This window comes from Gadus morhua, chromosome 4 (genome assembly GCF_902167405.1).
Source record: "Gadus morhua chromosome 4, gadMor3.0, whole genome shotgun sequence".
Taxonomy (NCBI): Eukaryota; Metazoa; Chordata; class Actinopteri; order Gadiformes; family Gadidae; genus Gadus; species Gadus morhua.
Window position 1 is genome coordinate 8,294,559 of NC_044051.1, and position 21,516 is coordinate 8,316,074.

The 21,516-nt window shown below is 51.2% G+C and overlaps 4 protein-coding genes across 7 annotated transcripts in view; 2 read left to right on the top strand and 2 right to left on the bottom strand.

Annotated features, from left to right (window-relative positions):
- slc26a5 (solute carrier family 26 member 5) overlaps positions 1-5,562 on the top strand; it is a 15,223-nt gene extending 9,661 nt beyond the window's left edge. For 2 of the 4 annotated variants that reach the window (XM_030353860.1, XM_030353856.1), the window contains exons 11-18: positions 624-719; positions 986-1,092; positions 1,236-1,305; positions 1,712-1,804; positions 2,635-2,748; positions 3,643-3,792; positions 4,424-4,478; positions 4,776-5,562. In XM_030353860.1, coding sequence (XP_030209720.1) covers positions 624-719; positions 986-1,092; positions 1,236-1,305; positions 1,712-1,804; positions 2,635-2,748; positions 3,643-3,792; positions 4,424-4,478; positions 4,776-4,936 — 846 coding nt within the window. In that variant the 3' untranslated portion in view covers positions 4,937-5,562. The other 2 variants (XM_030353857.1, XM_030353859.1) reach the window with 2 other exon arrangements.
- A 27-nt stretch (positions 5,563-5,589) lies between these two features.
- psmc2 (proteasome 26S subunit, ATPase 2) lies at positions 5,590-9,132 on the bottom strand. Its single transcript, XM_030353866.1, has 12 exons — positions 8,954-9,132; positions 8,707-8,744; positions 8,407-8,488; positions 7,927-8,026; positions 7,545-7,676; positions 7,313-7,385; positions 7,128-7,223; positions 6,808-6,972; positions 6,638-6,725; positions 6,312-6,514; positions 6,072-6,168; positions 5,590-5,816 (listed from the first exon to the last, which is right to left on the bottom strand). Exons 1-12 carry the CDS (start codon positions 9,021-9,023, stop codon positions 5,659-5,661), a joined length of 1,302 nt encoding a protein of 433 aa, XP_030209726.1. The 5' UTR covers positions 9,024-9,132; the 3' UTR covers positions 5,590-5,658.
- Positions 9,133-9,438: 306 nt separating this feature from the next.
- Positions 9,439-16,276, top strand: dnajc2 (DnaJ (Hsp40) homolog, subfamily C, member 2). Its single transcript, XM_030353861.1, has 16 exons — positions 9,439-9,643; positions 10,641-10,831; positions 11,124-11,199; positions 11,372-11,470; positions 11,886-12,108; positions 12,220-12,285; positions 12,404-12,495; positions 12,610-12,731; positions 13,020-13,169; positions 13,648-13,736; positions 13,850-13,919; positions 14,358-14,542; positions 14,658-14,758; positions 15,291-15,401; positions 15,576-15,727; positions 16,148-16,276. Exons 1-16 carry the CDS (start codon positions 9,589-9,591, stop codon positions 16,196-16,198), a joined length of 1,833 nt encoding a protein of 610 aa, XP_030209721.1. The 5' UTR covers positions 9,439-9,588; the 3' UTR covers positions 16,199-16,276.
- Positions 15,975-21,466, bottom strand: pmpcb (peptidase, mitochondrial processing subunit beta). The gene is made up of 13 exons (XM_030353864.1): positions 21,317-21,466; positions 20,918-21,055; positions 20,737-20,823; positions 20,274-20,403; positions 19,958-20,156; positions 19,234-19,313; positions 19,017-19,129; positions 18,724-18,867; positions 17,505-17,665; positions 17,223-17,308; positions 17,001-17,089; positions 16,721-16,796; positions 15,975-16,387 (listed from the first exon to the last, which is right to left on the bottom strand). The coding sequence occupies exons 1-13, from the start codon at positions 21,386-21,388 to the stop codon at positions 16,323-16,325; spliced, it is 1,440 nt and encodes a 479-aa protein (XP_030209724.1). The 5' UTR covers positions 21,389-21,466; the 3' UTR covers positions 15,975-16,322.
- Between the last annotated feature and the right edge of the window lie 50 nt (positions 21,467-21,516).

The following is a 21,516-nucleotide window of genomic DNA, read 5'->3' on the forward strand; positions in this document are numbered from 1 at the left end:
GACCACAACCAGTTAACCCTGACCACAACCAGCTAACCCTTACCCTAGACCAGCTAACCCTTACCCTAGACCAGTTAACCCTGACCACAACCAGTTAACCCTGACCACAACCAGCTAACCCTTACCCTAGACCAGTTAACCCTGACCACAACCAGTTAACCCTGACCCTAGACCAGTTAACCCTGACCCTAGACCCGTTAACCCTTACCCAAGACTAGCTAACCCTTACCCTAGACCAGTTAACCCTGACCCTAGACCAGTTAACCCTTACCCTAGACTAGCTAACCCTGACCCTAGAACAGTTAACCCTGACCACAACCAGTTAACCCTGACCACAACCAGTTAACCCTGACCACAACCAGCTAACCCTTACCCTAGACCAGTTAACCCTGACCACAACCAGTTAACTCTGACCCTAGACCAGTTAACTCTGACCCTAGACCAGTTAACCCTGACCCTAGACCAGTTAACCGGTGACCACAACCAATTTACCCTGACCCTGATCTTTTGTGTGTGTGTGTGTGTGTGTGTGTGTGTGTGTGTGTGTGTGTGTGTGTGTGTGTGTGTGTGTGTGTGTGTGTGTGTGTGTGTGTGTGTGTGTGTGTGTGTGTGTGTGTGTGTAGACGGTGCTGGCAGCGGTCATCATGGTCAACCTCCTGGGGATGTTCAAACAAATCCTGGACATCCCAATGCTCTGGCGACGCAGCCGACTAGAGCTGGTAACACACACACCTACACACACACACCTACACACACACACACACACACACACACACAAAGACCTAATGTTGTTGTAAACCGTACTGCTGCCCTCTTGGCTGGAGCTCCCGGGAAACGAGATCAGCATCTCTGGAGCTTGGCTGGTAGATAAAGGTTTTATAACAAACACACACACTAGGTATCATAACACACACACACTGGGTATCATAACACACACTATGATTTCTGCGTCTTGAGGAGGTATGGGTGATGTCTCGTTTCCCAGGGGATCTGGCTGGTTTCCTTCGTGGCGTCGCTGCTGCTGGGGTTGGATTATGGGCTGCTGATGGCCGTGGCGTTCGCTATCCTGACCGTCATCTACAGAACACAGAGGTACGTTCACAGAGGTGTGTGTGTGTGTGTGTGTGTGTGTGTGTGTGTGTGTGTGTGTGTGTGTGTGTGTGTGTGTGTGCATGTGCGTGCGTGCGCGCGCGCGCGCCTGTGTGTGTGCATTTGGGTCTCACTCTCTCCTTCAGTCCCAGCAGTGGGGTTCTGGGTCAGGTCCCGGGGACCGGACTGTACTACGACGTGGACCTCTACGAGGGGGTGAGTAGTGGACTGGTAGTACGTGGTGGTACTATCCTGTATTTGTAGTAGCAGTAAAAGGAGGCGGAGGAGTGTTGTAGTAGTGTACGAGTATTGTAGAAGTCGGTCTGGGAATAGTAGTGGTGCAATGGTATTGGAGAAGCAGCAGTAGTGCATTAATATTGTCGGAGGAGTATAAGTATTGTAGTTGTAGTAGTATTGTAGCAGTATTGTTGTATTAGTATTGTAATAGTACGGATGTTGTACTAGGATCAGCAGCAGCTCGTGTGTAACAGTACTGTAGTAGTACGGTATATGTAGTAGTACTACTGCATCCGCAGTAGTCTTGTAGTATTATCCTAGGAGTAGTAGTACTTGAGTAGCATTGTAGCAGTATCTCGTGTGTGACTGAACTTCTGACCTTCAGTTGGAGGAATATTCTGGAATCAAGATCTTTCAGTCCAACTCCTCCGTGTACTTTGCCAACTGTGACCTCTACGTGACCTCCCTGAGAGACAAGGTGGGTACATACGGGTGTGCACGTGAGAGAATAGGTTTGCACTTGTAGAGTAGTGTGCATGTGATGGTGATAATATAAAGGAGCCATAGTGCTATCTGGTGTAATACTGACCATATACTGGAGATGCGTCTGAATGATAGATATTATGCCGCTTTTCCACCGCACATGTAGCTCGACTCGACTCGACACGGTAGCAGCACGGGTCGTTTTCCACCGCAAATAGTACCTCCTGGACGTGGGCGGGGTCGGCTGCGCGAAAGGGCCGTGACGTATTTTTGTACGCGACGCAAACAACACCTACGCAACCCACACATGGACAGAACCCACATAACAACAATGGAGGACATCGATGCGATGGTATTCGTGTTCGTATTATTAGCTGGCATGTTGAAGAAGTTGAAGAAGTGGAATATGTTGGCTGCGGCGCTGCTATGGCTGTTACCAGCATGGTTGCCATGTCGCTCTCGTGACTTCGTCACACTCTCTGGCCAATCAGTGGCTGGCCGTCTGCCGACGTCACCTTTTAGCATCGGCTCAGCCGCTTGGAACCTAGAGCGAGGCGGTACTAAAAAAAGCAGCCACTTCAGGTACCAGATACCATGTTTTCGCGGTGGAAACGCCAAAAATGTGAGCCGAGTCGAGCTGGTACCATGCAGTGGAAAAGCGGCATAAGATACTATAATACAGATTAATATATATATAATTTAGTAATGAATTCATCATGTATCTCCTATCTAATGTTGCCTCCAGGTCCTGTTGTATCAGTGGTGTGTTGTAGTGATGAGTGTGACCTCTAACTGACCCTGGACCCGCTTCCTCTCCTGGAGCAGAGTCAGGGGGAGCCAACGACCAAGCAGAGTTTCCAGGACCGGGACCGGGACCAGGACCAGAAGACGGAGGCGGAGAAGGACCTGTCTGACCCCTCCGGCCCCCCCAGCGCTACGGTAAACCTGGAGACATCAGATCACAGCTGGGTCTCCTCAGTGTGCAGAGAGACCATTGTGTACACACACAGGGTCACCTGTAACTACAGGGTCCCCTGTACTGCTCACACACCTCAGGGTCACCTGTACCTAAAGGTTGGGTTTGCTGAGGTCGGGGCTGAAGGACCCTCTTCCTTCTGCAAGCCTCTGAATCGTCAGCCGTCGACGACGCTCCTCTAGACGCCCTCCCTCTGTGTTGATTACAGAACACCTGATTAACACTTCTAACTCTGACCACTCCGTTCTTCCTCTAATGAATCTGTGGCTTAATCAGTGATGTTCCAGGGGGTTGAGGGTCATGGGTTAAGGATCAGCTGCTCTTTAAAGGACCGGTCGTCGTTCTGCCTTTGTTCCGGCAGCCAGACGAGACCCAACCGACCGGTTCTCCTCTCGGCCTCACCTCGCCGCAGCCGCCGCCGTCGTAGCAAACACAGACCAACGCCGTCCGTCCGCCCGCCCGCCCAATCAAGCACACATCAGCTCGTTATCGCACCTTTACAAGACACCCTACTGAGCCACGGATCCGACTTACTAAACGTCTCTTTGAGAACGACCATGGCCAGATCGGCACCTCTAACCATAGCTAATAACCATAACCACCTCTAATCAATCACCATAACCACCTCTAATCAATCTCACCTAACCCGCTTTAACCTAAACATTACAGATTCAAACCCTCTCTTCCTAACCTCTCGCAACGCTCTAAGTATACCGTATTAACCGTAACCCGTAACAACGCACTAGCTAAAGCCGCCGTTTCCCAGTCTGAGGCTAATCTGGCCCGATGCCATCCGTGTTGACTGTGGGTCAGTGTGGGCATCGGCACTAAGGCAGCAGGCGTGCGGTCCTTTAAAGGCTCCGGGAGTGACCGGTGAGTTGTTGTCCTGGTGCAAGGAGGGGGGGGTCAGCAGCCGGCTGGCGGGGGGTCGGAATGTCCACACCCTCATCCTGGACTGGAGCCCCGTCAACTTCGTGGACACCGTCGGAGCGAAGGCCATCACCTCCGTACGTCCTGCTTTCTGTCCTAAGAGTCTTTATCTTATAGTATGGGGAGTAGATGAGTGTCTTCAAGACAACCTGTGATGAAGGTAGTTAACTCAAGACAACCCTTTGTAGACATGAAGGTAGCTAACTCTGGTCAACACGAAGGTAGCTAACTCTGGTCAATATGACGGTAGCTTATTCTGGTCAACATGAAGGTAGCTAACTCTGGTCAACATGACGGTAGCTAACTCTGGTCAACATGAAGGTAGCTAACTGGTCAACATGAAGGTAGCTAACTCTGGTCAACATGAAGGTAGTTAACTCTGGTCAACATGACGGTAGCTTATTCTGGTCAAAACGAAGGTAGCTAACTCTGGTCAACATGAAGGTAGCTAACTCTGATGAACATTAAGGTAGCTAACTTTGGTCAACATGAAGGTAGCTAACTCTGATGAACATTAAGGTAGCTAACTGGTCAGCATGAAGGTAGCTAACCATTTCGTCAAGACGAGGTGGGCTAGGGTTTTGGAATGCTAAGTTTAGTAACGATGAGCTTTCAGGTTCAGGGTGTTTAGCCTGGTACAGTTTAAGGTTAGTGAGGGATAAGGGTTAGGATGACTTGCTAATCGTGTGTTTTATCGTGCTTCTGCAGATGATCAAGGAGTTTGCGGCGAAGGACGTACGTGTTTTCATCGCTGGATGCAACAGTAAGCCCTGATATGCCTGGGAATTATTCTACTCTTTAGTCAATTAGCATACTCTTTAATTCAAAGTAACTAAAGTAAAGTAATTCAGATACATGTCATCTGGAGCCGGTACAGGCCTACTGCTAGGGGTCAGGGTTTGTCTGGCTCTAGAAAGCCTACAGGGAGGGGTCAGGGGTCGTCTAGCTCTAGGAGGCCTACAGGTAGGGGTCAGGGGTCGTCTGGCTCTAGGAGGCCTACAGGTAGGCTGTGGACAGAACCCTGTGTCTGTCTTTCTGACCTATGAACCCTGACCCCCAGGACCCCTGCTGTCTCAGCTGGAGACCCTGCAGTTCTTCAGCGGGGTCGTGACCCCGGACATCCTGTTCCCCACCGTGCACGACGCTGTGCTGTACAGCCAACACCAGGAGGAGTGCGCCAGCCAATCCCAGCCCATCGCCATCACCAACGGCAGCTCTTGACGGTGATGACTGCAGGAGGCCCACAATGCACCTTGTTTTAGAGCCCACGAGGGAGGGGCTTAGTATACTCAGGGCGTTAGACACAAGCAGTCAAATCACTGGTCCTGGAGACGCTGACTTCCTTAGAACATCACGTGTGGGTGATTTCTGAGGTTGAGACTGTAGTTTAAAATGTCCTGACGAGTCAAAAGTTACTGTTTGTCCATTATGAACCAAGACCGTTACTGACGACTATTACTGAAGACTAAAGTGCCTGGTGAATGGTTCTCCATCGTATTGTAGAATAGACTGTCCTGATGTGTTCTAGGGCTGGAGGTCGGTTCTCCGTAACATGACAGGTGTTAAAGAACCCAGTAGATCTTCTCCTCTAAGGACGCCTGCTTCCATCCTCTGAAGCCGGAGCTAGACTGTTATGGCGTTTATGGGTTTACAAGCAAATGGATCCCATAATTGGTATCAAATCAATAATGAGAACGATATAAGATGGATATTTTCTATTACTGGGCTTTGTAACCGACCCCAGCCCTGCTAATTCACTGTGATGTCCAACTGTGGATCTGCCATTCTGTGCTCAATGTTACATCATATCTGTTGTCTGACAATAGTAATAAAACATTATACAAGTCTGTGGATTCAGTGACTCAGACTGCGAATAACAAGGAACAAACTTTATTAGTCTTGGAGGATGAGATTACAGGATGAGAACAGAGACGAGCCTCGGCCTAGTTGTAGGTCATGTATCTGGGTGTGGCGCTGAACTTGGCGTAGGACTTGATGACCTTGTTGACGGCCTCCAGGAAGTCCTTCTCCGTGGCGATCTTCCGGCGCGCCCGGATGGCGAACATGCCGGCCTCCGTGCACACGCTGCGGATCTCGGCGCCTGTAAAGACACGCCGTTACCAGGGAGACGACACCCCATTACACCATAGAGACCAGGCTCAGCAGCTCACTGAACACAAGCTGACCCCGAGACTCATTGAGCAGGACGAGGTCCCTGTTCGCCCCCCTGTGGCTGAAAAGTGAACAGGTGGCCCAAACAGAAACACACTCTACGAAGGTCATTAGGAGACAGAGGAGGAGGCGTGGTCCCTGGGTAGGAGACGGACCTCGCCAGGGGGTCGGGGGGGAATCGTACCTGTGCTGTTGGGACAGAGGCGGGCCAGCAGCTCGAAGCGGATGTCTCTCTCCACACTCATGGAGCGGGCGTGGATCTTGAAGATGTGGGTGCGTCCCTGCAGACCAGAAGAGAGGAGGAGCTATTACTGAAGCATGGGGACCAATCTAGAACAACAAGCAGACTAACCGTCTCCCCACGGTAACCAACCCAAACCACCGTCTCCCCTGTTGACCACCGTCTCCTGCCCCCCTTGTTTACCTCGAGGTCCGGGAGGCTGAACTCTATCTTGCGGTCGAGCCGACCGGGCCTCATGAGGGCGGGGTCCAGGGTGTCGGGCCGGTTGGTGGCCATCAGGACCTTGATGTTCCCCCGCGGGTCGAAGCCGTCCAGCTGGTTGATTAGCTCCAGCATGGTGCGCTGCACCTCATTGTCACCACCGGCGCCGTCGTCAAACCGGGCCCCTGGGGGGGACACACGCACGGTCAGACCCATCTGGGCCAACCGGTCGGACCCACCCACCGTACCAGGGGGCTCCATCTGGACTAGGGACCTCTAGGGGGCTGTGGTCTGGGTTCCTGTCTTACCTCCGATGGCGTCGATCTCGTCGAAGAAGATGAGGCAGGCCTTCTTGGTGCGGGCCATCTCGAACAGCTCCCTCACCATGCGGGCCCCCTGCAAGGACACGACACGTTGGACCCCCCCGTCCGCCTAGTCCGTGGTGGTGGTGGCAGGGGGGACCGGAACGCAGACTTACCTCTCCCACGTATTTCTGGACCAGCTCGGACCCGATGACCCTGATGAAGCAGGCGTCGGTGCGGTTGGCCACGGCCCTGGCGCACAGCGTCTTCCCAGTGCCGGGTGGTCCGAACAGAAGCACACCTTTAGGAGGCTCGATGCCCAGGTTCACGAAGCGCTCGGGCTGAGGGAGAGACGAGACAGCTCACCACCGGGGCACCAGACAACAGAACCTCGGCTCAGACCGAGGAACACTGCAGTAGAAATAGACTTCAGACCCGGGGGGGGGGGGGGGGGGGGGGGGGGGGGGGGGGGTCAAGGTGCTGATGTGAGACTCACGTGCAGCAGGGGGGTCTCCACAACCTCCCTTAGCTTCTCTATCTGCTCCTTACACCCGCCCACGTCGCTGTAGGTCACGTCCGGCTTCTCCTCCACCTGCACATGGCAACACACGCATCGGCTTGGGTAACAGATAGCCACTGACCAACCGGGGGGTCACATAACCTGCTCTGAGGAGCTCCTACCTGCATCATGGTGACTGTGGGGTCGATCTTGGGCGGCAGCGGGATGTGGATCTGGTACTTGTTCCTGTCCACCCTGAGGGAGGACACGGCTCCACATTATTCAGCCGTCAGGACACTGACGGCTGAATAACGGGCTGAATGACGGGTCATCACTTAATTTAGAGGAGCAGGACGTCACATGACCCGTCCTCCACACCTAACGAGACAGCGGGGTTCCCCGAACGCAGCTCACCCCACTCTCATCCCCTCCTCGATGTCTGTGGGCGCCACCTGGTCACTGAGGTCCACCACGAACTTGGCAAACTGCTTGACGTTGATGATGTACTTGGGGTCCTCCGAGTCTGCATTGATGATCTTAGTGCATCTGGAAACAAACGCATGCTTCAGTTCAATCACAACACGGCACAAAACATTTGAGGAAGTAACAAGGCTACTGTTTGGGGGATTTTAATTGGCTAAAGGGTTAGTACTTAGGGGCTAAGGGGTTAGTGGCTCAGGGGTTAATGGCTAGGGGGCCTAATGGCTAAGGGGCCTAGTGACAAGGAACCTAGTGGCTAGGGGTCAGGCTAAGAAGTTAAAGCTGTCGGGTAAGATCAGGGGTTAAAGGTCAGTACCTGGCGACCTGCAGCGGTTGTTCACTCTGCAGCGTCTGCTTGTCTGCGGCGAGGTCCCAGAGCGCGGGTGGGGCCAGGCCGGTGTCAGACTCCTTGATGCCTGAAACACGACACGGTCAAACCCATACAGCACGAGGCTCGAGATCACAGTAAGGTACAACAGTTCAACTGGTCTCCAATAGAGAGATATGTTCTGTAAGAGGTTTAGAAGAGAGCTCAAATCATCCCAGCAGAGGAATCCAGGCTTGGATTAAAAATAATTAATCAAGTACCATTCAATTTGATAGTTTAGTTGATTAGATTAATAATAACAATAATAATAATAGATGAGCAAATCTGATTCAGTTTATTTGATTCACAAACCAATGAGATACCTCCATCAAACAGATTATCTCTAAAAAGATCAGTTATGTGTAATATAATGTGTATGTAATGTCTAATAATGATTAAGTATGATAATGATATTTATTGATCTCGTACCGGTGAGTTCGTTGATCTTCTTGAGCAGCGATTGGATGTCATCCTCCACCTGTTTGATCTGTCGGGAGTACGTACTCTGGCCCTGTCACACAACAAGAAAACAACAGATTACACAACAAGACAACAAACCTTAACTACTGAACCTCATTCTGGAGAAGGTGCTCTGGCCCTGTCGCACAACACACCTTCTCCAACTGAGCTTCAACTATACACCGGTCATGCATGCTACCTACAAAAATAGTCTACTTACAGGTTATAGTGTACTTACTGAGTTTAGCTTAGATTATAGTTTGTACTTACATAGGTCTTCAGTAGAGCGATGTCACCCTCGTCTAGAGCTGTTGGAAACAGACACACACACACACACACACACGTTATTTACTTGGAGACTAAAAGTACTTTCTCATCAGTCCTTAAGAGTGTGAGGTGATTATTATGGTCTGGATGAGATCAGACGGTGAAGCTAGAGGTTAGCTTCCCAAGTAGCCACAGTCAGCTACTAGAGGAGGATAGTTAATAAAAGGAGATAATAATACTAAAGTCGAACCTCTGATGACAGCGTCCTCCTTAGGTTCCTCCTTCACCTTCCTCTGGTCGCCCCCCAGGTAGTCCGGCATGATGGAGAGGAAAAGAGAAGCTTTAGACGGTGAAGAAGAGCGGCGCTAGAGACGATTACACAGCAGGTTTAAGTTTCCGGTTTACTTTACTGAGGACGGAAGTAGGCATCGGGACATTATAGGCGAGGGACCGCGCTCTGATCGATGATTATTACGATGATATGATACTTTAAAGGGATGATATTTGACATGTATTCATAATAAACTATACTAATGAGATGAATATTTTTGGGGGGGATAAATATGTACGTTAAATAATTTCTTATAATTAATAATTTTTAAATTTGTATATTTATATTTTTTATAGTTACTGAACGTTTAATATGTTGTATAACAGCAATTGTAATTTTATATTAACTTCTCCTTTATTGACTAACCAGGAAAAGTATAGTATCCCGGAAACGATTGCCCTAGATGGCGGCGGAAGTATTTCGGTGTTGCACCCCCGTCTCACCCAGCTCCAAGGCCCATGTGCTGCTTACTGAGCGGCCAAACACCAGCACGTTAGACCTCTTTAAACCAACCCGTCGATCACCTCCATGCGTGTTTAGCCACAGCTAAGAAGATGTTGTTGGAGGCCAAAGCAGCGGACGCGACTGTCGTCTATGACGCCGTCACCGGTAAGAGATGGACCCACGGGAGCAAGGCTAACTAGATAGCCTAACGTGACATACCGGTTAGCCTGGAGCTACTGGTAGCCTGAGCTGAGGTGCTGCTTTGTGAACACCGGTCTCATACTTTAGGTGTTGTCAGCTTATTGTTTCAACAATGACAGGTTGGCGGTGTCAGGTTGTCTCTGTATTTCACCGCGGTGGTCCTCAGTATCTACTGTAGGACCTCAGATCTTCTGTATGATCTACTGCATGTCCTCAATATATACTCTAGGACCTCAGATCTAGTGTAGGTCCTCAATATCTACTGTAGGACAGATCAACTGTATGACCTCAATAGCACCTCATATCTACTGTAGGTCCTCGATCTGCAATACATTTTTTAAAGCAGAATGACAATTTGGCCGACCAGGTAAGTGTTATGGCATCTGTCCAAGGAAGCCTGTAGATAAACCGGGATTCAAACCCAGAGCACTTCAACCTCTCATGAGAAACCCTATACTGAGAACCTCTATCCTGAGAACCCCTATTCTGAGAACTTCGAGAACTTCTCTCCTGAAAACCTCTATCCTGAGAACCCCTATACTGTGAGAACCTCTATCCCGAGAAACAATCTACTCAAACCTTTTCAAAAGCCTGTGATCTGGTGTGTATGTGTGGGCTGAACAGCTGTGTAGCGATGCGGTTAGTGATTTGAGCTTGTCTGGTCTCGGCATATATTTCCAATTTATTATGAAATTGTAAACAAGATGTGTTATAGTAATATAGACTAATCATGCAAAGTTTTTCTTATTCCGCTTTCCACCGACAGCACCAGCTCAACTCGCCTCGACTCATAAAATATCGTCGCACCCCTAATGAACATCCTTACTGTACCGACAGCGATATATTGTCGTTCCTCTTTCTTCTAACGAAAACGGAGTTATTGTAAGTCGGTTTGGATAAAAGCGTCTGCGTAATGCCCTGAATGTAATGAATGGTGGTTTGTCGGTGGTGTTGTGTGCAGCGGCGGTACAGATCCAGGTGGAGCCGGTGGGCCGGTGGTTCGAGGCGTTCGTCAGGCGGAGGAACCGGAACGTGTCGGCCTCCTTCCAGGAGCTGGAGGACGAGGAGGAGGAGTCTGAGGAGGACGAGGATGAGGACCTCCAGCTGGTGGAGCACCCTCTGCTGAGGAGCCTGGACCCCAAGGACTGGAAGGTCTGTCTGCTCAGACACCCGTCTGTCTGCTCGTACACCCGTCTGTCTGCTCGTACACCCGTCTGTCTGCTCGTACACCCGTCTGTCTGCTCGTACACCCGTCTGTCTGCTCGTACACCCGTCTGTCTGCTCGTACACCTGTCGGTGTGTAGGCTAGTTGCTGTCTGTAGACTGCTGCACCTTTCTGTCTAGGCTAGAGTACGCCTTTCTCTCTGTAGGCTTTACACCTGTCTGTGTGTAGTTCTTTGTGTTCATGAATGTTAACTGCTGCCCTCACATTCTATGTGTCCAGAATCAGGATCACTATGCAGTTCTGGGAATCGGCCACATGAGGTACAAGGCCACCCAGAAGCAGATCAAAACTGCCCGTAAGTATTTGTCGTCCCTCTACCATGTATTCCTCCTGTCTCAATGTTATCCTCCTGCCTCCGTGTCCTCTTCCTCCTTCTCCTCCCTCATGTCCTCCTCCCCCTGTCTCATGTCCTCCTCCTGTCTCCATGGACTCCTCCCTCTGACCTCCTCATGTCCTCCTTGTTTCAGATAAAGCCATAGTGCTGAAGCATCATCCGGACAAGAGAAAAGCTGCTGGGGAACAGATTGTAGAAGGAGATAATGACTACTTCACCTGTATAACTAAAGGTAACTACATCACTTTAACTACTTCACCTGTATAACCAAAGGTTACTACTACACCGGTATAACTGAAGGTAACTACGTCACCTGTAAAACTAAAGGTAACTACGTCACCTGTAGATCTAAAGGTAATTAAACTATAACAACTAAAGGTAACTTCTACACCTGTAGAGTGAAGGTAACTACTTCAACCATAGAGCTAAAGTTAACTTCTACAACCATAGAACTAAAAGTCACTACTAGAACCGTAGAACTAAAGGTCACTAATAGAACCGTTGAACTAAAGGTTACCGCGTGGTATCCGGGTGGTAACACGGTGGTAACACGGTGGTATCCGGGTGGTAACACGGTGGTATCCGGGTGGTAACACGGTGGTAACCGGACGTTAACACAGTGGTAACCGGGTGTCTTGTGCTTTCAGCCATCGAGGTGCTGTCGGACCCGGTCCGGAGGCGGGCCTTCGACAGTGTGGACCCGACCTTCGACAACGCGGTCCCTCAGAAGGGCGAAATAGCCAAGAACTTCTTCACGGCCTTCGCTCCGGTGTTCGACCGCAACGCCCGCTGGTCCTCCAGGAAACACGTCCCCAAGCTGGGCACCGCCGAGTCGACGTTCGAGGAAGTGGATAACTTCTATTCCTTCTGGTGAGCGCTCACCTTCCTGATCCGTCTGTAGGACCTCTGAGGATAAGGTTGATGCTGAGAGGCTGATGACTGTCTTCTCTCCCGCCCCCCCCCCCCCCCCCCCCCTTGCAGGTACAACCTCGATTCATGGCGAGAATTCTCCTATCTGGACGAGGAGGAGAAAGAGAAGGCAGAATGGTAGGACTCTCATTAATGTCATTGTCATGAGATTGACGATCATGTAGAACTAAGCATGGGAAGACATCTTTGATCATGCAGCGTGTAGATGAGTGTTCTGATCTGGGACCTCTTCCAGTCGTGACGAGCGCCGCTGGATCGACAAGCAGAACCGAGCGTCACGGACCCAGAGGAAGAAGGAGGAGATGGTTCGCATGAGGAACCTCGTGGGTAGGAGACCCTACCTTGCACCTTCATCGTGATCCGCACATACTGGGGGGGGGGGGGGGGGGGGTCTGTGTACCAGTGTTGTTTAACATGTTGCGTCACGGTGTGTCACTACAGACACGGCGTACAGCTGTGACCCGAGGATCAAGAGGTTCAAGGAGGAGGAGAAATCCAGGAAGGACTCTGAGAAGAAGGCGAAGGCGGACGCCAAGAAGAAAGAGCAGGAGGACAAGGACCGCGTGAGTACCCACAATGCACCTGGGGTGTGGAGGGCCGCGGGAGTTCCCACAATGCACCTGGGGTGTGGACGGCCGCGTGATTTCCCACCCTGGGGTGTGGAGGGCCGCTTGAGTACCCACAATGCACCTGGAATGCTGGAGCCTAAGTTGGCCAGTAGTAACTGACCGTTATAGACCGGTTCTAGCTGGCGTAGGCCGGTAAGTACAGTCTTCAAACCGGTTGCGTGTGGTATCAGACTGGTATGAACAGGCTCGACACCGGTTCTAACCGGTTGCATGTCGTTTCAGGCTCGGCAGGCAGAGTTGGACGCGGCGCGCCTCCTGAAGGAGAAGGAGGACGAAGAGGCCAAGCAGGTGGCCCAGCTAGCCAAGAAGGAGAAGGAGATACAGAAGAAGGCCATCAAAAAGGAGCGGGGCAAACTCAGGACCGCCTGTAAGGTCAGTTCATCCTCCTCACCTGTAAGGTAGACTAGCTCCTCCTCCTCAACTGTAAGGTACACTAGCTCCTCCTGTGAGGTAATCTAGCTCCTCCTCCTCACCTGTGAGGTACCCTAGCTCCTCCTCCTCCCCTGTGAGGTACCCTAGCTCCTCCTCCTCACCTGTGAGGTACCCTAGCTCCTCCTCCTCACCTGTGAGGTACTCTAGCTCCTCCTCCTCACCTGTGAGGTACACTAGCTCCTCCTCCTCACCTGTAAGGTACCCTAGCTCCTCCTCCACACCTGTAAGGTACCCTAGCTCCTCCTCCTCACCTGTAAGGTACCCTAGCTCCTCCTCCTCACCTGTAAGGTACCCTAGCTCCTCCTCCTCACCTGTAAGGTACACTAGCTCCTCCTCCTCACCTGTAAGGTACCCTAGCTCCTATTCCTCACCAGTATCAGAATATCAATATCATTAACTTTTAATGTTTGTTTTTCAGAACTGGAATTACTTTACAGAGAACGAATCAGACAACGTAAAAATGATGCAGGAAGTGGAAAAGCTTTGTGATCGCCTGGAGTTGATCAGGTAGGAACCTCCTAGATCAATGGATTGCCTCCCTTAAGATCTATTGATCATTGACCAATCATTGAATGTTTATATCCGTTCATCAGCCTGATCAGACGTTGTTCTCTTCTCAGTCTACAGACTCTGAATGAGGTTCTGTCGACCAGCTCTCAGGAGGAAAGCAAGGTGGCTGTGGAGAAGCAGGTAACTACAGGAAGTTCTAAATATCTTTAACTTCAGGACGTCTTTGATAACATGAGTCTTGAATAACAAGTCTTTATTAACTTTAACTACAGGAAGTCTTTAATAACATGAGTCTTTAATAACTAACTCCAGGAAGTCTTTATTTACAGGAAGTCATTTACATTTCATTGTAGGGCATTAGACGCTTTTTTCCAAAGCGACTTACATTAGTCAGAAGGACAAACAATATATATATCTTTTGGTCAAGTAAGGATGTGTATAGAACTAAGTGCCAAAAACTCACAATCACGGTCCTGACGTCGGCAGGGAGCTCGTTCCACCACTGCGGTGCCAAAACAAGAGTTGTGACTTTGATCGGCCTTTGGGTGCTCTTAGCGATGGCGGTACCAGATATCCAGTTTAAATGAGTTGTCTGTGTGTGTGTGTGTGTGTGTCTAGCTGCAGGAGGTGAACGCCCAGATGCAGCGGGAGCGGGAGGCGGAGGTGCAGGCGCAGCAGGTGGTGCGCGGGGCGGATCAGGCCTCCAGAGGGGTGAGCTCCGCGGGGGGCAAGGGCTGGAACGAGGAGGACCTCCCGCTGCTCATCAAGGCTGTGAACCTGTTCCCCGCCGGGACCAACGCCAGGTCAGTGGACCACAAGGTCTACGGGACAGTCCCTGGCTTCGGAGTGCTAGCGTTGGAAGCCATATGTTTGGTGTGTTCCTCTCCTCACAGATGTTTGATGTGTTCCTCTCCTCAGGTGGGAGGTGATCGCCAACTACATGAACCTTCACTCCACCACGGGCATCAAGAGGACGGCCAAGGACGTCATCAACAAGGCCAAGAACCTGCAGCGCCTCGGTGAGACCGCAGGACAACGTGGTGGTCCTCAGGGACCACATGGTCCATTCAGGGCACTTAGCCCCTAGACGCTTTTATCCAAACTTACAATAGGTATTTCTGTAAGAAGAAAGAGAAACAACAATATTCCGTTGTCGGCCATGTAAGGATGTTGATAGAAGTGCAAAGCGCTTAACCCATTCCCCTTTTACAACAAAGATTGCTAGTATAAGGTGCTACACCGTGCTAATTAGTTTTTAAGTGCCAGGACGTACAAGATACGATGTACCACACGATGGTCCTCAGTGTTTCCCATACATAGACCATTGTGTGGCGCGGCGCCACAGAATCAAAATCGAGCGCCACGAATTGATTCTTATTTTTTATTTTAATAACGCGATTTGGAAATCGCGTTATTAAATCTCCCTGGCAGACAGGATGCTGTTGATCACATGTTTACTGTGTTTGTGTGTGTAACGCGATTTCCTGGACATTGGTCCTTGGTCTGTGGGAAACACTGGTCATTATATACAATGTGTGTGTTTGCGTGTAGATCCGGGGCAGAAAGACGTGATCAACAAGAATGCCTTTGAGAAGTTCAGGAAGGAGCACTCGGCCGTGCCGGTTACCGTGGACAACGCCGCGCCCTCGGAGAGGTTTGAAGGTCAGTCGGTGTCTCGTTACTCTAAACATGTCTCGATCACCAAGTCTGGCTACATGAAGTTGATCCTCTAGTCGTCTCCTCTTCTCATGGAGGTTGTGGGTTTAACTCCCGGGTCCAGACTTCAGTGACCCCTGAGAATCTGTAGAGTCCCTAACTATCGACTGTTGTTCCCAGGGACTGGAGACGCGGTGGCCTGGACCACTGATGAGCAGAAGCTCCTGGAGCAGGCCCTGAAGACCTTCCCCGTCACCACGGCCGAGCGCTGGGACCGGATCTCCTCCGCCGTGCCGGGCCGCTCTAAGAAGGACTGCATGAAGAGATACAAGGTAGGACCCTGCCGGGACACACCCCCCCCCCCCCCCAGGGGACTAGCTGCTCTGCTACCATCACGACAATTCCATCTACGAATAGTAGAATAAGACCATTACGACGATATGAGACCAGCAGACCGTGGTGACTAAACTAGTCCTCCTGGGTTCTGCTAGTCTTATATCGTCATGGTGGTCTTATTCTACTACTCGTATATTAAGTTGTTGTGGTGATTGCAGCTTAAGTAGTTTGAAAGATATTTGATACATGTATATATATTTATTTACACAACAATTCAGACAGACTTCACTTAAATATGAAAATAAAACTAGTGATACCAAACGAGTAGCACTGTAATTAATCCAAGTAATTTGGTCGGTGGTCCTGAGAATGCCAAATTGTACTGATGGTGGGTTCTTGATGTTCTTGTCTTGCAGGAGCTGGTGGAGATGGTGAAGGCCAAGAAAGCCGCCCAAGTCAAGAAGTAGAGCAGGAGAACGGCTCAGGACACGTTTATTTTAACATTATTCTGTTATTTTATAATAAAATTCAAAGCAGGAAAACGATTTGTGTGCTGTACAGTTGATTAATCCAGAACATTCTGGTCAGGACTCAGCTGTTCATCCAGAACATTCCTCTGCGGATCCTCTCGTAGTCCGGGAGATGCTGGACAGGTCCTGAGAGGGAAAGAGTTTAAAATAGGTCGAGATGAGGGGGGGGTTTAGAAGAGGTCGAGATGAGGGGGGGGTTTAGAAGAGGTCGAGATGAGGGGGGGGTTTAGAAGAGGTCGAGATGAGGGGGGGGGTTTAGAAGAGGTCGAGATGAGGGGGGGGTTTAGAAGAGGTCGAGATGAGGGGGGGGTTTAGAAGAGGTCGAGATGAGGGGGGGTTTAGAAGAGGTCGAGATGAGGGGGGGTTTAGAAGAGGTCGAGACGAGGGGGGGGTTAAGAGGTCGAGATGGGGGGGGGGGGGTTAAAGGAAGTTGAGGTGGAGAGGTCTCCCTATACTGACCCACGGCGGCGATGGCAGGGGCCCGGTCGTAGATGTACTTGGTACAAACGTCCTTGATAGTCCGAGCATCGATGGCCTGGAAACCAGAACAGATCAACCCGAGCTCAATACACCAATCTACTCATCAAACACCTAGATCAGCAATCTAACGGCGGTGGGCTGCATCCCAACACTCCTCACTGGGTCGCTCTAGCAGTGGTGGGCTGCATCCCAACACTCCTCACTGGGTCACTCCTCACTGAGTCACACTAACGGCGGTGGGCTGCCTCCCAACACTCACGTCGATGCGGGCCTCCAGCTCGTGCAGCGGGATGCGGCGGCTGTAGCACAACATCTGGCGGCCGATGTCCTCACAGATTGGGGTGGAGCCTGGGGAGACCAACTACATTGGAACCTCTCCCCTTACATTTCAATTTCACAATCCCTAGTGGCTCTCCTCTGAAGACGGCTGACCATAAAGCCTCATCAGACATCCCTTGAGTCGAAACATTGCATGTCTTACCGTCGAGGTGCAGAAGCATGTTGGTCTTCAGGAGGTTTTTGGCACGCGCCACCTCGGCCTCAGACACGCTGGTGCACAGCGACATCCTGTGGCGAGCGACCGTCATTACAGGGTTAAGAGTTAAATAAAAAAAACATTGGCGGTCAGAATGTGAATTACTTGTGGTTATAAAACTTCTCACAAGCATAATTATGCAGTATCCTTTTTCCTACAAGTAGAACTTGAATCCAGAAGAGACTGTCTGAGCACAGGTTCTAGAGGCAATAAGGGGGTCTTCCTCACCATTCGAGCTGGGTGTAGTGCATCATCTCTTCCAGGGTGGAGGCCTCGCACACCATGTAGAGCCCCCACAGCCCTGTGTCCGTGTAGCAGGTGTTGAACGACTGGAAGCTGTGGCACAGCCCACCCTGACAAGCCTTCTGGGCCAGCTTAGAGGACAGGTTCTAACAGAGAGGAGAACACCGCTTAGAGGACAGGTTCTAACAGATGAGAACACAGCTTAGAGGACAGGTTCTAACAGGAGAACACAGCTTATAGGACAGGTTCTAACAGAGAGGAGAACACAGCTTATAGGACAGGTTCTAACAGGAGAACACAGCTTAGAGGACAGGTTCTAACTGAGGAGAACACAGCTTAGAGGACAGGTTCTAACAGGAGAACACAGCTTATAGGACAGGTTCTAACAGGAGAACACAGCTTAGAGGACAGGTTCTAACAGGAGAACACAGCTTAGAGGACAGGTTCTAACAGGAGAACACAGCTTATAGGACAGGTTCTAACAGAGAGGAGAACACAGCTTATAGGACAGGTTCTAACAGGAGAACACAGCTTAGAGGACAGGTTCTAACTGAGGAGAACACAGCTTAGAGGACAGGTTCTAACAGGAGAACACAGCTTATAGGACAGGTTCTAACAGGAGAACACAGCAGAGCAGTCTTTCCCAAAAACGGGGTCACAACCCAGATTTTAATTGGGTTGCAAATAAATGTATATCATAAGGGTCTGGGTTATTATTATTACAGAAATACTCCGGCACTATGTTGTATCCATCTCTACAGTATCTTGACTGTCTTATTTCTTGCTGCTGAAACACCCGATTTCTCTCCCGGGGGATAAATATAGCTGCCCTTAAACACAAGCCTACCTGTTCGGCATAAGCATTTAAAATAACTTTAAAACAAGAAGCATGTTTTGGATAGTACTGTATGGTTGTGAATTGGGTCGCGGTGGTTTGTAATTTAAAAAAAATGGGTCGCCAAAAATAAAGTTTGGGAACCACTGGCTTAGAGGACAGGTTACGACAGAGGAGAACAAAGCTTAGAGGAACCAAGACCTCCTCAGACCCCCAGGAGGTGGTGTTTATGAGGTGAGGAAGAGGTCTAAGAGGTGGTCTTAGAGGAGATGGTGGTGTTTAGGAGGTGTAACAGGTGGTGTTTAGGTGGTGCATGAGGAGGTGTAACAGGAGGTGATCAGGTGGTGTAGGAGAAGGTGTAAGCCTCACCACGCCTCCTCCAAACGAGCGGTCCCAGTTCCCGATGAGGGTGTTGGCGACCATCAGGGGGATGGTGTCCGGGTGCGCCCAGCCCACCGCCTCCATCGCTATGGCAACGTGCGCCAGCGGCATCTTGTCGTCACGGACGCGGATCTGGAGGGGAGACCGACAGACCATCCAGATGTTTACCCTCCACATCTAGATGTTTATCACCTCTTCAGCTTCAACACGGCTGACTGACTCTTCTTTCCTGTTGCTATGGTAGCACACTGGTGGAGGAAGAGACAGGATTTGACCCTTACCTCACTTCCTGTGAAGCTGCAGGCCGGAAGATCTGGCATGTCGCTCCGGTACCGGGCGGGAAGCTTTCCGAAGTGGTACTTGGCCAAATCGATGAGCTCGTCGTGGGAGACACCTGGAGAGAGAGATGGTCAGACATGGACCCCCCTACAGAGACAGATCCCCCCCCCCCCCCCCCCCACCCCTACAGAGAAGGGGGGTCAGAGCCCAGGCTCCTACCTCCCGCGGCCGCGAGGACGATCCGGGGCCCGAAGTAGTGAGTGGTGATGTACTCTACCAGGTCAGCCCTGTTGATGGTCCTACACACACACACACAAACACACACACACAGTAAACATGTGATCAACAGCATCCTGTCTGCCAGGGAGATTAGAGGAGAGACAGACCGATGTTCTAGAGGAGACAGGCAGATGTTCTAGAGGAGAGACAGGCCGATGTTCTAGAGGAGACAGGCAGAGGTTCTAGAGGAGAGACAGGCTGATGTTCTAGAGGAGACAGGCAGATGTTCTAGAGGAGAGACAGACAGAGGTTCTAGAGGAGAGCAGGCAGATGTTCTAGAGAGACAGGCCGATGTTCTAGAGGAGACAGGCAGATGTTCTAGAGGAGAGACAGGCAGAGGTTCTAGAGGAGAGACAGGCCGATGTTCTAGAGGAGACAGGCAGATGTTCTAGAGGAGAGACAGGCAGATGTTCTAGAGGAGAGCAGGCAGATGTTCTAGAGGAGAGACAGGCTGATGTTCTAGAGGAGAGACAGGCAGATGTTCTAGAGGAGAGACAGGCAGAGGTTCTAGAGGAGAGACAGGCAGAGGTTCTAGAGGAGAGCAGGCAGAGGTTCTAGAGGAGAGCAGGCAGATGTTCTAGATGAGAACTCAGCTGCTGAACAGCAGGACAGAGACTAGAGATGAGGAGAAAGGAGGAGAAAGGAGGAGGAGCAGGGGACTGACTTGATGTTCTCGGGGGGCCCCAGGATGGTGCGCCCCAGGGCGGTGTTCTGGTAGGCTGTGGCGTGGAGGTAGTCAAACACCACTTCCTGTAGGTTGGTCTCTACTTCCTGCATCTCCCGGAGGATGACCCCTCTCTCTCTCTCGATCTCCGCCTCGCCCAGCGTGCTGTTCTGGATGATGTCCGCCAGGATCTCCACGGCTGGGGACACACACACAAGTGTGAGTCTACTGGCGCGAACACACACACACAGACACACACACACTCACGGGGGAGGGGGTCCCTTGGGGGGGGGGGTCCCTAGGGGGTGTGTCCTACCTCGGGGCAGGTCCTTGGTGAAGGACTTTGCGTAGTACACCGTCTGCTCGCGGGAGGTGTAGGCGTTGAGGTGAGCCCCCATGTTCTCGATCTCCAGCTCCAGGTCCAGCTGGGACCTCTTCCTGGTGCCCTGCAGACAGACAGACAGACAGACAGACAGACAGACAGACAGACAGACAGACAGACAGACAGACAGAGCATCAGGAACACACTGATCATAAAAGTTCTGATCAGTAGAGAGCCGCTCGGCGCCTCCTTCGTGAGAAGGTGTGATGATCTCCTGCTATCGTCTGCCTATGAAGGTCTTGGTGCTCCCCTGGCAGTCTGTGTTTGGACCACTGCCCTCCCCTCCCTCCTCCTCAAGCAGCTCCTAGGGGCAACTTGCCATCAGTCTTCAGCAGAAGATGCTCCTGCCCTTTGACCCCTTACCTCCCCTCTGGGGACAGGGGTCACCTCCTCTCACCTTGAAAGCCATGTGTTCCAGGAAGTGGGCGGTCCCGTTGTTTCTCTCGTTCTCATAGCGACTCCCCGCATCGATCCACAGACCCACCTGTCAATCACAACACATAAGGGGGGACGCTTCAGAACACGAGTCAACCAGAGGACCACTGTCTGTGCGCGTAAGTGTGTATTTGTTCGCTCACGGTGCACGTGGAGAGGCCCGAGTCCTCCGAGGCGACCCTCAGTCCGTTCTCCAAGGTTGTCACGCGGGTCTCCGGGACGTTGAGCAGTACGGTCTGCGCGGCAGTGGCCAGGGGTCGGCGCTGCGGGTGCGCGAGGGGCTACGGGGGGGGCAGACTGGTCATCATGACTCGTCAAAACTACCAGCGTGTTGCCGTGACAACCAAGAAGACAGCGACTCAATCAAGATATATTATCAGTTTAATACAACACGTGAGTGTCTGAGTCTATATCGAGCTCACGATGAGTCCGTGAACTTTAACGTGACGTTACGTCAGGTACCGCCGGCCCAGCAGGGGGTTGACTGCTCCTTAAGGAGCAGTGATATGAACACATGAACACATGAACCCATGAAACCTTACCCCGAACCAGGAGGGCTTCCTCTTCAGGAGGCTCCTGCCCGCGGCGGAGAGGCGCTGTACGGACGCCGCCATGTTGTTGTTTAATGACGCCTTCAGTGACGCGGTGACATATACCGGAACGTCTTACTTTCTTAACAAAATAAGAGCCCTACTATTACACAAACAGGACCTTCCAGTATTTTCTAGACGGGACAGGAAAC